Here is a 14975-nt window from a genome sequence, read left to right as displayed (position 1 = left end):
TTGTGATAGTAACATAGATTCTTTACTGAGACATTTTTCTCCCCCTCCCTTTCATTGGGAGAATTTTCGTTTTATTTTGTTTTGCTTTGTTTTGTTTTGTTTTGTTTTGTTTTATTTTTATTATTTTATTTTATTGTAATAAAAACACTCATCATGAGGTCCGTCCTCTTAGCCAGTTATAAGTACACTTTACTGTCGACTATATGATCAATGTTGTACATTCATCTTAATTAAATAAACCTTGATGCCGGTTGATTAATAGCAGCCCATTCCTCTCGCCCAAGCCCTTAGTAACATCATTCCTGTCCTTGAGTGTTTTTAGAACCTTGTAAGTGGCACCACGTAGCATTGGTCTTTCTGTACGCTGAGACGTTTTCTTAACCTGTACTTTTCCAATCCTTGTTTCTTCAGGGTATTTATTCACAAAGAATGACTCCAACTTTGTTTTTGGAGTACACAATTCTTTCTTACACATTTTCTCACCTACACCACAGCATGCAGTCTGGTCGCCTTTGTTACTCTTGTTCATTTTAGAGATGAGAAATTAAGGTTCATATATTTATTTAGCTGTGAAGTTAGCAGAACAGAAATTTGACCCCAGGTCTTGTGCTGTGTGTCCTGTGCTAAATTACAGGGTTCTATCTAAGCTGATCTCTCAGGGATTGCTTGAAGTGTAATATTGTTTGGAGGGCATAATACGCTGACAACACTGTGTTGATATTTTTGTGAAGAAGACTTCCATGAATAATTTGGGTTGTTTTCTCTCTCTCTTTTTTTTAACTGCTTAGGGTTGGTGCAAATGTCCAGTTCTCCTGTGAGGATAATTATGTGCTCCAGGGATCCAAGAGTATAACCTGTCAGAGAGTCACGGAGACACTGGCTGCGTGGAGCGACCATCGGCCCATTTGCCGAGGTAAGGAGCACGTGACGGGGATGTCTTCCCGCATGCTGGTGTGTTTCATGAACACGAGTGAAGTCTCGAGCAGCGTTGTGTCCACTGAATACAGACAAAGCAGGACAAGGCAGACGGTGATGCACGTTTTCCTAGTGCGTCATATTTATTTGGAATTTGCGAGGTGGCAAACATTTGCAAGATATTAGTGGTTTTTAAATTTCCGGAACAACGGAAACAAATCTGATCACTCACACAACGCACACACACACACTTACTCAGTGTTACCTGATACTCCTCTCCCTCCCTCTCTCTCTCTGTCTCTCCCACCCCTCCCCCCCTCTCTATATATGTAGATAGATAGGCATATAGATAGATACAGACACACAGAGACACACACACACACACACACACACACACACACAGTTTGCATGTTACTTGGTGTTACCTGGTACTCATCTACATATATATACACAGTTTACATATTACTCCATTTTACCCAGTACCCATCTATATATACACACACACTTTGCATATTACTCAGTGTAACCAGGTACTCATCTATATATACACATAGTTTGCATATTACTCGGTGTTACCCAGTACTCATCTATCTATCTATCTATCTATCTATCTATCTATCTATCTACACACACACACATACAGTTTGCATATTACTTGGTGTACCCAGTACTCATCTATATATACACACGTTTTGTGTATTACTTGGTGTTACCCAGTACTCGTCTACATATATATACACACACTTTGCATATTACTTGGTGTTTCCTGGTACTCCTCTGTGTATACACACAGTTTACATATTACTTGGTGTTACCCAGTATTCGTCTATATATATACACACCGTTTGCATATTATTTGCTGTTACCCGGTACTCGTCTGCATATATATACACGCAGTTTGCGTATTACTCAGTGTTACCCGGTACTCATCTATATATACACACACACTTTGCATATTACTTGGTGTAACCAGGTACTCATCTATATATACACACAGTTTGCATAGTACTCGGCGTTACCCGGTACTTCTCTCTCTATATATATACACACAGTTTGCATATTATGAAAATAGGTTACATAACTAGATCCTTTTGCAAGTTTTATGCGCACCCCTGCAAATCTAAAAATATTCTCTGCTCAGTGGCAGTGAGGTTGAATCCTTGGGTTCTGGTATCAGTGGTAAAGGGACTTTAGTAGCGTGCTCTCAGGTTAATCTGTCACTGATGAACTATCTTAAGCTAATCTGTGCCATAGCAGAACATAATGCTGCACATCATCATTATCTTCTTCAAAGATGTCAAAATAAGATTTTGTCGCTTCTAAGAAGTATGTGAACAGTCTTACCACAATTCTACAATCCATAGCGAAATCAGCAGAAAACTGCTTGGGTTGTTTTAATATGGAAAATTAATAAACTCCAAAGAGAAACCAGGGTTTTGTTTTGGTTTTGATTTTTGCATTTTGGCCATAAACTAATGTATGCAAATTGCTACATTTTAAAGAAGGGAAAAAAAGCGCTGAGTTGACCAAGGAATAAAAAGGGAAGTTTTAGGGGCGCCTGGGTGGCTCAGTCAGTTAAGCATTTGACTTTGGCTCATGTCATGATCTCGCAGTTTGTCAGTTCGAGCCCCACGTTGGGCCCTGTGCTGACAGCTCCGAGCCTGGAGCCTGCTTCGGATTCTGTGTCCCGCCCCTCTCTCTCTGCCCCTCCCCTGCTCACGCTCTGTCTCTATCTCTCACAACTAAATAAACATTAAAATAATTTTAAAAAAGGGAAGTTTTATACAAGAGAATATCTTATCCCTCCTTATAGCCTTTGTGAGGTGAAGAGACTCATCATTTCTTTTCTAAATTTAAGCAACACCAGTGACATCCTGTGACGTGAACTGGTTACCAAATACACTGCTAGCTGTATCTAAGAACGCCAACTTTGCAAGATGGCCTGTACTGTACCCTTGCCTGCCGCCATTCGAGGCACTTGAGCCTGTGGACGGTAGAGTGCTGGGGCATTGAGCTGCACCCTGGGAGAGAGAGCCTGTGTGCACTGGCTGCCAGCGCTTTCAGGGGGTTCTTTCCTCTGAGTCGGGCACGCTTCTTGGAGAAGCCCCAATCTCTGGTCAAGGAAACGCGAACGCTCTGCCCTCCTGCTCTTTGTCATAGACTACTTCGTACATCTAGTACCTAACAGACAGCAGCAGGCTTTCCGAGGAATTAGAGCAAAAGCCTGCCCCTAGCAAGTGATGGTGATGTCTGACACTCCCAGTAATAAATGAGGACTAATTCACAGGTATTATTTTAGCTTCCCTTAGGGGGAAAAATGCTTTTATTCTTTCATGTTTTTCTTGTTCTTTTGTACCAGAAATATATGTCATTATTTTAAACCCCAAACTAGGCAAAACTAGGAAAGATGCATCCATTTTAAATTGATATTTTAGAGTAAATTAAGGAAATATGTGTGTAGGACATTACTTGACTCATTAAATCCATAACTTTTTTTTTTTTTTTTTTTTTTTTTTTTGGGCCTGAATCTCATCTTAAGCTCAAAACACTCTCTCAGGCTCCCGACACCCACTTGTAACCTGACTTGTATCACAGCCTCTGAGGTGCTCATCTGTCATCCAGGCTGCGGGTCGGGTACCTTCTCCATCTTCCACCTCCGAACGCTCGCACTTTGAGGTCATTGGATGGGGAGCCTTCCAGCTCCCTGTTCCCACAGATTCTTGTGTCTCACTGAACGCCGTTTTACCAGGGAAGGGCTCTTGCACAGGACCTCTGTTTGCACATAGTTCCCCGACTTGTTCTTTGCAAGAGGCCCCTCCTCCTCTGATGCCCGCCTCTCTCATACCCAGAAGCAAAGGGTGATCAGCCCTCTTGCTGTTCCCTCCCAGTTGGTGATTCCGACAGTTGGCTTAAACCAGACAGCCCTTCGCTTTCAGGGAGTGATTCTGTAGTTCTTGTCCAATTACGTTTTACTTTCTGAAGTAATGAGCTATCGTCGCTGGGAGTAGTTCTTTTTTATTTTGTATCATGTATTCTTAAGCATTTCTTAATCTTTATCTATTTATGTTGAGAAAGAGCATGGGAGTGCCAGCAGGGAAGGGACGGACGGACAGAGAGAGAGGATTTCAAGCAGGCTCCATGCTGGCCGAGCTCGATACCACGAATCTTGAGATCATGACCCGAGCTGAATTATAAGAGTATGATGTTTAACTGAGCCACACAGGAGCCTCCGCTGGAAATAATTCTTAGGAAGACACTTCCGTGAAGGATGTATAGATCAAGTCTGTAGACCTTAACTAGGACACATTGTGTCCGGGGAACAATAACAAATAATATATTTTTAAAGCTTAACGTTTAAAAATTTTTTTAATGTTTATTTATTTTTGAGACAGAGAGACAGCGATCCTGAATGGGGGAGGGGCAGGGAGAGAGGGAGACACAGAATCTGAAACAGGCTCCAGGCTCTGAGCTATCAGCACAGAGCCCGACGCGGGGCTCGAGTTCACGGAGCGCGAGATCATGACCTGAGCGGAAGTCGGACGCTTAACCGACTGAGCTACCCAGGCATCCCAAAAAACTTACGTTTTAAAGAAAACTATATTCTAGTATATTTTGGAGTAGCAAACCGTGAAACAATTTAAATAGAAAGGCCTGAAATCTTGTAAAGAGGAGAATCTGAGATCTGCTATTTAGAATTAGGGGATAAAGATCAGGTGACAAACATCCAGACCCCAGGGGAGCTTCACCCAGACGGAAATGGGTTTCTGTCTCACGAAGACATCAGGAGTCGGGCAGTGTGGGACCAGTATGGCAGCTCTGTTTTGGGGATGAAAATGTCCTCAAGACTCACCCTGTGAGCCCTGTGGTCGGGCCCTCCCCCTCACGGTTCTAGGCGCTATCCAAATCCCAGGTAGCCAGATCCAGGGGGTTAGAGGAAGCAGTGGAGGCAAAGCAGCTGTAACCTGAGGAAGGTTCCCCGGGAAGCATCACCTGCCTTTCTTCCTGCTCTGTCCCATTGGCCAAATCCCAGTCAAGTGTTCTCACCTGGCTGTGAGACTTCGAAACATAGTTTTGAGTTTAGGCAGCTAAATATGCAGCAAAAATTTGTATTTCCATGGAAGAAAGGGGAAATAGACATTCAGGGAAATTGTGTTCTCTGCCAAGGGGGGTGTTCTTCCTTAAGAGGGAGAGTTAGAATGAGTCACCGAATAGATATGTCATAAGTTCATGGTTTTTACGTGTTTGTTTGTTTTGTTTTGTTTTGTTTTGTTTCGTTTCATTTTGATGTTGCTTTTCTGTGTCACCTGCAGCTTTCTGTGAGTGAGAGGGCAAATGAGGAGGCAGTCATTCAGCCTTCTCTCACACGCACTGGCATTTCCATACAGTGCTGAGTTGTAGCTGTAAGCAATAAGGATGAAACCAGGTGGGACTGTGTGTAGAGGAACATCCCAGTTTCTGGACTGGAAACGGCTTATCTGTGAGCATCCTGGTGAAGTAAGGAACCTGTGCATTCCTTCTTGACCCTGTACTCCCCTCCTAACCACATACCCCTCTAACAAGAGGAAAGCCTCCTTGCTCAAAGCCAGCAGGCACATCCATTCTTCTAGTCTGGAAAACAACAGTCTTGCACAACATCAAGTGGTCCCCAGGTAGCATGGCCTGGTCAGTGGCTCACACAGCTGTGGGCCAAACACATTAGTGCATCTGTAGGTTGGTCCTATAGAACGTTGTTTGGAGGAATTCTCTATCCGTGCTCTCTACTAGAAATATATGCCGTGTATGTACTTCAAGATATCTAGTAGCCAGATTGAAAGCCAGTAAAAAAGCAGCCGAGAAACAGGTGGAATTAAATTTAATAACATTTTATTTAATACAACTGCCCCGAATATTATCATCTTAACATACAGTCAATATAAGGATTATGAGAAGATTATTTACCTTCTTTCTCTCCTCTCTCTCTCTCTCTCTCTTTTTTTTTTTTTGTACCATGACTTGGAAATTCAGGTGTATTTTATACTTCTAGCACATCTCAGCTCAGACTAGCCGCGTCTCACCTGCTTGGTAGTCATGTGTGGCCAGTGCCCACTGTGGACGTCTCAAGTCTAGATACTTCCCTTGGCCATGGGCCTAGCTTTTCTCCCAACTGTGGGATGCAGTCAACACCCTCATAGATGTGAAGGGAAGAAAGGAGTTCGCAGAGGCGCACACTGTCCCAGGTGGCATCCCTTGCTGTAGAATATACTTTCTTCCATTAATTGGTAAGTTTTGGGGTGCCTGGTGGCTCAGTCAGTTAAGCGTCTGACTTTTGATCTCGGCTCAGGTCACAACGTGGTTCATGAGAGTCAGGCTTTGCACTGACAGAGCAGAGCCTGCTTGAGATTCTCTCTCCCTTGCTGTCTGCGTGTCCCCGATTCACGCTCTCTCTCACATGCATGCACTCTCTCTCTCTCAAAATAAACATTTAAAAAGTTGTAAGTTTCTCAGGTTGGAAGTATTTAGGAACCCTGAGTCTTTTAGTCTATTAGCATTCCTTCCTTTAAATAGTGCCTCTACCTGCTCCTCCTGACAGGTTCATCAATTGCAGAAGAGCTGAAAAAAAAAATGAAGTGGAGATTTAAAAAAATAATAATAAAGAAAGTTGGGATTTTATGACAATTTCTGTAAAAAGATAGCTTGAGATATCTAAAATGTAGGGGGGAATGGTTACCATGGAACTTAATGGTGTTTCAAATGCTACCCAAAACGGACTGTTGGTACTTAGCTGTTGATGGGTCCCAAACGCCTAGAGCAGTTTTCTGAATTCATTTTCCCATCTGCACGATCACCATAATAAATAATAATGTAAGAAGAGAACATCATGGTTTGGGTTTTCCTGACTCATTCTGAGGCTTTAAAGGAGCTCTTATGTGGATCATCTCGGCCAGGATATTCTAAATTCAACCATCTATCAAACACAGTAAACCGCCCCTGGTCTGAGCTTTGCACGCATTATGAGATTTCAGATCGGTGAATTAAGGACTGGTTCTCAAGGTTCTCATCTTCATGAAGGGTCTCTAACTCTTAAGTAATTATCGTGCCTTCTCTACAGAAGGAATATCTGATGGAAGTGTTTGATAAATTGCAGTGAGTCAGAAACGATCTTTCACATCTGGACACTGGTATCGTTAGCCAGTGCTTACATTAGCTAATTAGCTTTGAGGATGGGGGAACATTACCTTTTCCTCCTATTACCGAGTAGACAAATGGTCGTCACAGCTTGGTGATTATGCAAGTGATTTTGTTTGAAATGATGCTTACTTCATTCACTTCATGCTTACTTCATATGAAAACAACTATTACGATTTTTCACAGGGTAAAATCTTACCAACTATTTAAAACTATGTAAAGTATCTTTGGCAGTAGATGTTTAAAGTAAGCAAACAAACAAAGGAAGAAGACATAATTTTAGTTTTTAAGTAAAACGTTTCAGCTGGCATTTCATTCTGTCAACATTTACTGGGGCTTAGTAGAGAGAACTTCCTTTAATGTTAATGCACTCTGATCTGTGGAATTAATATTTTTAGTTGCTCACTGAGTTGAAAGGGCACAAAAGGAAAGTCAAGTAGTATTTGCATTTGTAACTGTGGTTACATGGAACCATTTAGAGCCACCAGGGGTCATTGAATAAAGCTCTTACCTTGGGACTCTAGATTAGGTTAGCTAAGAATTACCTTCAACTTATTAAGTTGTCATTTACCAAGAACTTTTTATAGCTTATTCTTTATTACCCATATTTTCTGTCCATGCAGAAATGACCTTGTAAATAGTAGTCAAAAGGCCACTTACCTGACCGAGGACTCTTTATTCTACCGGATTAAATTTTAAGTCAATTTTAAGATTATATTTTGTATACTGATTATTATACCAGGTAGCTGTGATCTCTAGATTTAAAGAGACATAACAGACTTCTTACTTTTAATTTAATTCCAGTGAATTAGGAAAAATGTATCCTGTTGCTTCTAGAATTCCAAAGTTGTGAACTTTCTAGCTGAAGACCACTTGGGTGAAAAATACATTTTTCTCTCTTTTTAATTAGGTTATTGGAAATAATAAAACTGTATTTTTATATTACTCTCAAATTCTGTTGACATAAAATGACTTGAATGCTAATGTTAATTTGGTGCTAATCATGTTCCTAGAACATGATACGGACGTTTCTGATGTAGCTGCCTCTCATGTATTGTCCTTCTACCTGGGACACTTTCCCCCAGGTGTCCACGTGGCTGTCCAACCTTCACTTTTGTTCAACTGTCATCTCTTCCAAAATCCTTCCATGACCACCATCTTCCCGAGGAAGTCCTTTCCTGATACACCTCGAACCCTTACTCAGACCTTTCTAGAAAGCTTCTGTGTCCTCCACACATTAGATTAGGTGGCCTGTGTTTATGTGTTAATTTCCTGCGGAAGACAAGGATCTTGGTGTTGTTCTGTCTCTGCAGAAGCATCCGTGCCTAACACCTTGCCCAGCTCACGATAAGCGTGCTTCGTGTATTTCTGTTAGACATAGTCTGTGACGTGCTAAGTGCCTTCCTTGCTCTCCTCCTTCAATCCTTACAGCAATCACAGATGAAGTTATGGTTAGTATACTCATTGAACAAACGGAGGGTGTGAAACGAGTTAAATCAAGATTCGATGTCCAGTCACTGCATTAACTAGTCTTGGAACTCAGCTGCGATTAAGAAAAGTGACTCTTAACCTCTACAACACACCTTTTTCCACTTTGGTTGACAATCTGGATGAAACATGAAAGCTTTGATGGGTCAGAATGCTTTCTCCTAAAGACGTACAAGAAACAGACTATCAAACATGTTATTAAATTTTTTGAAACATTCTTCAGATGTGAGTCCAGGTAGCCTCTTAATTTAAATGTAGTCAACTAGAATATTCCTCTCCAGTTAATGTGATTAATTAAATAGTTACTATAGAACAATACAGATTCCTGGAACTGAATTTACACAGACAGACACATGATTACTTCATATTACATAAGACAGATTATGTGAAATGAATATGTTTTGTACTTAATATTCATTGATTAAATAGATAAATGGCATATATTTGCTTTCAAAATCAGTTTTTTTCTCCCTATCTACTTTCCCTTTTGATACATTTTCAACTACCATTTTGAGAATTCTTATTTAATTTTAAAAACATAAAACATGTAGGGGCGCCTGGGTGGCGCAGTCGGTTAAGCGTCCGACTTCAGCCAGGTCACGATCTCGCAGTCCGTGAGTTCGAGCCCCGCGTCGGGCTCTGGGCTGATGGCTCAGAGCCTGGAGCCTGTTTCCGATTCTGTGTCTCCCTCTCTCTCTGCCCCTCCCCCGTTCATGCTCTGTCTCTCTCTGTCCCAAAAATAAATAAACGTTGAAAAAAAAAATTTATAAAAAAAAAAAAAAAACAAACCATAAAACATGTAAGTAAAATTTGAGCTCACGAGTTTAGACTACTGCCACGGGTAATACTAGCTGTACGTTAGGTCACGGTTATTACCAAAGACCACTTATTAAGCATTATTGATCATTTAAGTGTGTATTACTTTATATTGGATGTTGTATTTCCAGGAAGATCTTGACAAGGGAGAGCACTTAGCAGGAGTAGGAAGGGGTATTCAACTCTGATTTATAGAAATACGCACGTATACATTTCCGTTATGGGAATATATTTAAATGTTGCTGTAAAACCTGCTTGACATGACTGTAGTGTCATTACTTAATTACATTGGCCAATTAAATACTTTGTTGACTAATTGAATGCCTGTTCGGTACAGAAGCAGCTGTTGGAGGAGGACCTCCTCCCCCGCCCCCCCAAGGACACTGTGCAATTGCTTACTCATAGTTAGATCAGGTTTGCTAAGCTAGCAGGTTTGTGCTTGTCCGAGAAGGTCCGCGGCCCATGCGTGGGGTGCAGTGAGGAACCAGCAAAGAGTCCGGGGTGGAAAGAGACAGGCAAGGCGACAGACCTTCAGGGCTCCAGCCTTCCGTGTCAGATAATCGGATGGCTTTATGAATCTCCACAGCAGTGGTTGAGTTCCTATTCAGTCATAGCACAGAAGCCGCCGGAAAAGCAGCACAGGTGCACTTTGCAGACACAGTGCCGCCAACCCGTTCCTCTCGAAGGCTCTGTGTGCACTGCCAGCTCCCTCGGCTTCCGTTCTCCCTTCCTGCCCCGCAGGCTGGCCCCTCCCGCGTGCTCTTGCCGAACCTGACCTCGGGTGGGTGGCCAGGGCCAGACACGCACTGACTGACTGCCCTCGTGGCTCTGTGCCAAATGATGCTCAACCGTCAGACGCATGTCAGTGGAGCTCTTAGTCCTGGTCCCTCTCTCGTCCCTCGGGCTGCCCTGTGTTCCTTAGCTCTTCTCCTTCTTCCCCAAGATTAGGTTTCTAACAGAAATTAGAGATGCGGCGGATATGAAGGAAAGTCGCGTTCAGATGCTTGAGGTTGACGAGGAGGAAGACGCGGAATGTGACATGGCTGGCGGGGAGGCTTTGCTCTAAAATTCAGGGTTTTAGGTTCTCCTGGGGGGCTCTGACTCTCAGTTTCGGCTCGGGTCATGATCTCACAGTTTGTGAGTTCAGGCCCTGGGTCGGGCTCTGTGCTGACAGCTCAGAGCCTGTTTGGGATTCTCTCTCTCTGTCTGCCCCTCCCCTGCTCGCTTGCTCTCTCTCTCTCAAAATAAGTAAACGAACAAACAAACAAACTTAAAATCTAGGGATCTGGCCGTTTCCTATAAGCCTGCCCCAGAACCACAGAACGGAAAGAATGCCCCAGGTGACGGACTCTGCCTGCGGGAGATTCAGAAGATCACATCCAGACCGCACGGCAAACACCACAAGCGCCTGGATAATAAGACCCAGAAATCATGGCAGCTCAGAACACATTAGTATTATTCTGTGAAGATTCTGCACGTAAACGGTTGAACTTCAAGTGGTCGCCAGTAGAAAGTCTGGGATTATCTGGGATTCGTAGAAGAACGTTGGTACAGAAAGCGGCACCCAGTGACTCCTCATTGGTGTGAAGATGGTGGTACCATCGCTTGGTGAAGAAGCTGATGATAAGGATGGGGAAGAGTTGGAAGAGCAAAGACTGAGGTCCTGACTGAAGTTTTTAACAGTTTCCAAAGGAGAGGATTATAAATAAATAATTATAACTAGATCATATTATTTAAGGTCATTACCCTTGTTTAAAAACTACAGCAAGTATTCGGGAGGGGGTGGCAAATTATCAAATGCTAGGAATTGTTCTAATTATTAAAGTAATATAGTGATTAAAACAGAAAAATCCCCATCCTGAATCGTCCACATATTTCTTTTCTGCTGATTATGTTAATGGCTTGATTGAAAGAATGGGTAAAAAAATAGTTAAAAGTAATGGATTAGAAAAATGTATTGCAAAAATAGAGATATATTTCTACGACAAAAAGAAAAAAAATTATTTTGTGAATTAATTTGACAATTTCTGATGAAAAAGATCTCCGAAGAGACTGGATTCATAACTCACTCTATGTGAAACACAGTCCTAAATAGGCATGAAAATGTGAGAAATGTACTGCTTTCCTATAAATATTTTGCTAATAGTTATCTCACTAAAATATATAATCACTAAAAGTCCTATTTCCCCCAGCAACGGGTAAGATGAATTGCACGGAGAGCTGCTAGGCAATTTGAATAAGTCAAGTTAAGGGTCAAGCTTCAAAGCAGACACGTGGGACATAAGGCCGTTGATGGAATGTCAGATTTGGTGAACTTTCCAGCAGAGTGACAGCTGGGGCTAATGACTGGATGGGCGCAAATTGTCGGTGGGAATGTAGCAATTAGTCCCCGACTGCACTCCTTCACTCTTCTGATGTTTTTTTGAAGTTTGATATACTTAGAATGGCATTTTGGCAATATTAATTCAAAAGTAAGTCAAAAAATATTTATCGTGCAATGTGACGTTATGCTCATAGCAGCTTTTCAGTGTGAAATTTGACAAAGAACGAGCCTGTAACCCAAAGGCATTGTAAATCGAAATGTATTGATGATAACTTTTCTTCTAAGATTTTCTCATGAATACTGCTAACAGGGCGCTTTAGGAAACTTTTGCATCTGAAGCTCACGGTCCTTTCTGAGAACATGTTCCTAAAAATAGATTCTGTTGTGTATAGAGGTGGGTGTGTTTGTGTGCAGTTAGCTCTCCATTGGAGGACCTACTGGATTTTGAAAACCAGATCATCTTTTATGGATCTTTTTTTAAGAAATCTTGTCCATTTTCAGAGTTAATGCCAATATTTTAAACATTGATTTCCCTGTGTTTTTGTTAATCACTGTATAGTAGATTAATTCTTAGCTAATTATTTTCATAGTAAGTATTGAACGACTGAAGAGTTGTCTACTCTCACCACATTTTTATATGTCAGCAACTATAGACACTGGCTGTGGTGCTGATGATAAGGGAAGGATGCCCTCCCAAGGTCAAGAAATTCACGGCCTTGTAGGACAGATCTGTAAACGAATCATTACAATAAAGAACTATTATTGGGAATATGTATGAATTTTGTTATTGTTACGTCCATATAAATGGACAAGGAGTATATATTCCTGGGGGCAGTTAGGAACAGCTCAGTTGCATGGTTTCCCCTGACTTGTCCACTGTAAGATGGCCCTTGGAAGTCAGAATCCTGCCCAGTTAATTCTGTGACTCTGTCTCCCAGAATAATGCCGGATCTGGAGCGGGTGCTCAGCCAAGAAAAAGAACAAAGGCAAGACGGGTCATGATTAGGATTAATCTTTTATTGGGTGACAGTTTAATTGGTTTGTGTGATATGAAACCTTAGGAAAATGAACTCACGCTTCTCTTACATTATTTCTTGTGAAATTAGTTTCTCTGCTCTTTTTTGCAAACCCAGTTTAAATTACTTTTTTAATGTTTACTTCTTTTTAAGAGATGATGGGGGTAGAGGCAAAGAGAGAGAGGAACAGAGGATCTGAAGTGGGCTCAGAGCTGGTACCAGTGAGCCTGATGTGGGACTCAGACTCATGTGAGATCGTGACCTAAGCCGAATTTGGACGCTCAACCGACTGAGCCACTCAGGCGATGCCCCCCCCCCCCCCCAGTTTATATTATTATGTTAAGACTGGATTGCATTTCAAGCCCACATTTGATTTCTGAAAATTATGTGCCAATTTTTTTTTAAAAAACTCCTTTCTTAAAATGGAAGTCAGTTGAAATAGATATATTTTTAAAATTTTTAATGTTTATTTATTTATTTTGAGAGAGAGAGATAGAATGAACAAGAGTAGGACTGGGGTAGAGACAGAGGGAGAAGGAGAACATGGAAGAGGGGCAGAGAGAGAGGGAGAGAGAGAATCCCAAGCAGGCTCCACGCTGTCAGCCCAGTGCAGGGCTCAAACTCACAAACTATGAGATCATGACCTGAGCCAAAATCAGGAGTCAGACGCTTCACTAACTGAGTCCATCCAGGCAACCCCTGAAATAGTTTTTTATATTAAAACCTCAGTAATATCTGTTAGGTTATGTCATTTCTGTAGTTTGCTGGGTGGGTCTTTCAACGTAAGGTCGTTTCTTTCCCCTTCTAGAGCCACCATTTCTATTTTCTTTCTTTAAATTGTCAACTACATTTTAATCTCCTGCTTGCCCTGTGCTGTAAGGAAATTTGTATAGTTGATTATAGAGTAGAGTCTAAAGCTTGGAAGAGACTTTGGAGATGACCTGTGGTACCATCCGTGTTTAGAGTGGAAAGGACGAAGTTGTCATACTGTGTGGGGTGTGGTGGGGGCGGCAGGGAGGGTCTCTGGAGCACCCCTGCACTGCACTTTCCCCTCTGTCTTACTGCGTCCGTGTGCAGCCAGAGGTATGTACGACTGTGTCTGAGTCAGACTGGGATTTGGGTGGGCTGATTTGATCTGATTTGGCATCATCCATGGCGATATCAGCGACAAGGTCACTCTTGTAACTCGTGAATGGTAACGCATTGGAAAATTTAATAAAGAGCTCGGGTTGGACGTTGCCGAAGTCAAACAAGGATCCCCATGGCTGAGCACACTGCACTTGCCCACTTGAGTTCTTGAACCGCTTTTTATCATAATCAGTGAATAACTAATCTGATGTTTCATGTGCCTAGTTTGTCTTCACCACACACATAAAATGCTGAAGAAAGTAACACCATGTCTATGTATTTCTAGCTAGAACATGTGGATCAAATCTGCGTGGACCCAGCGGCATCATCACCTCCCCTAATTACCCGGTTCAGTATGAAGACAACGCTCACTGTGTGTGGGTCATTACCACAACTGACCCGGACAAGGTAAGGCCTCCCCCGTCCCCTCCGCTCGCCGATGCTGTCAGTGCTCTGACTCGGACGGTGTTCAAGATCCACAGCCCTGTGAATGTGGGGCGCCCTTGCACTTTGCTGTTTGAATAGAAAGGCTCACGTTGCCTCCTGAGTACATATATCCACAGTTAGTGGGAAAAAGTCTAGGACTCAAACAGAAGGGGAGTTTTCCTCATTTGGTTGCCTCCTCCTGGTTCTGAAGGTTGGTCTATGTTCTCTACCCCCTGCCCCAGTTTTGTTGAGGTGTAATTGACATATAACATTAGGGTGTATAATATAATCATTCGATATATGTATATTTGGCAAAACAGTTAACATTCATCATCTCACATAGTTACCAATTTATTTTCTAGTGGTAAGAACTTTTAAGACCTATTCTGTTAGCAACTCTCAAGGCTACAGTATAGTCCCTCTGAATGTAATGGAATATGCTGGAATCAAGAATGGCTTTAGGGGGGCATGGTGAAGCCCTTACCAGAATGACAGTGTGGTCCAGCCTCCCTTCCGGCACCCCCTGCCCCACCAGGGGCACCTACCCTACATCTGCAGTTCCTGCACCATTGTTAATAACGACCTTCTTTTATTCTCCAGATAGGTTCAGTTTGGAATAATATAAATATATAAATTCTCCCCACCTTGAATCAGGGAAAGGGCCTCAGGAACCAGTTTTTTTTTTTTTTTTTTTCTTT

At 42.1% G+C, this 14975-nt stretch overlaps 1 protein-coding gene across 5 annotated transcripts in view; it reads left to right on the top strand.

Moving 5' to 3' along the window:
• The window catches only part of CSMD1 (CUB and Sushi multiple domains 1), a 2044057-nt gene that overhangs the window by 1451625 nt on the left and 577457 nt on the right, over window positions 1-14975 (top strand). For all 5 annotated transcript variants that reach the window (XM_086703086.1, XM_086703088.1, XM_086703085.1 and 2 more), the window contains 2 exons: window positions 789-913; window positions 14138-14259. In XM_086703086.1, the coding sequence (XP_086559212.1) occupies window positions 789-913; window positions 14138-14259 (247 nt within the window). The remainder of the gene's footprint in view (window positions 1-788; window positions 914-14137; window positions 14260-14975) is intronic.

The sequence above is a fragment of the Puma concolor genome, chromosome B1, assembly GCF_028749965.1.
Source record: "Puma concolor isolate L17-30 chromosome B1, mPumCon1.1.hap2, whole genome shotgun sequence".
NCBI lineage: Eukaryota > Metazoa > Chordata > Mammalia > Carnivora > Felidae > Puma > Puma concolor.
The sequence above is the reverse complement of the archived record's forward strand: the minus strand, read 5'-3'. Positions and strand labels throughout refer to the sequence as shown.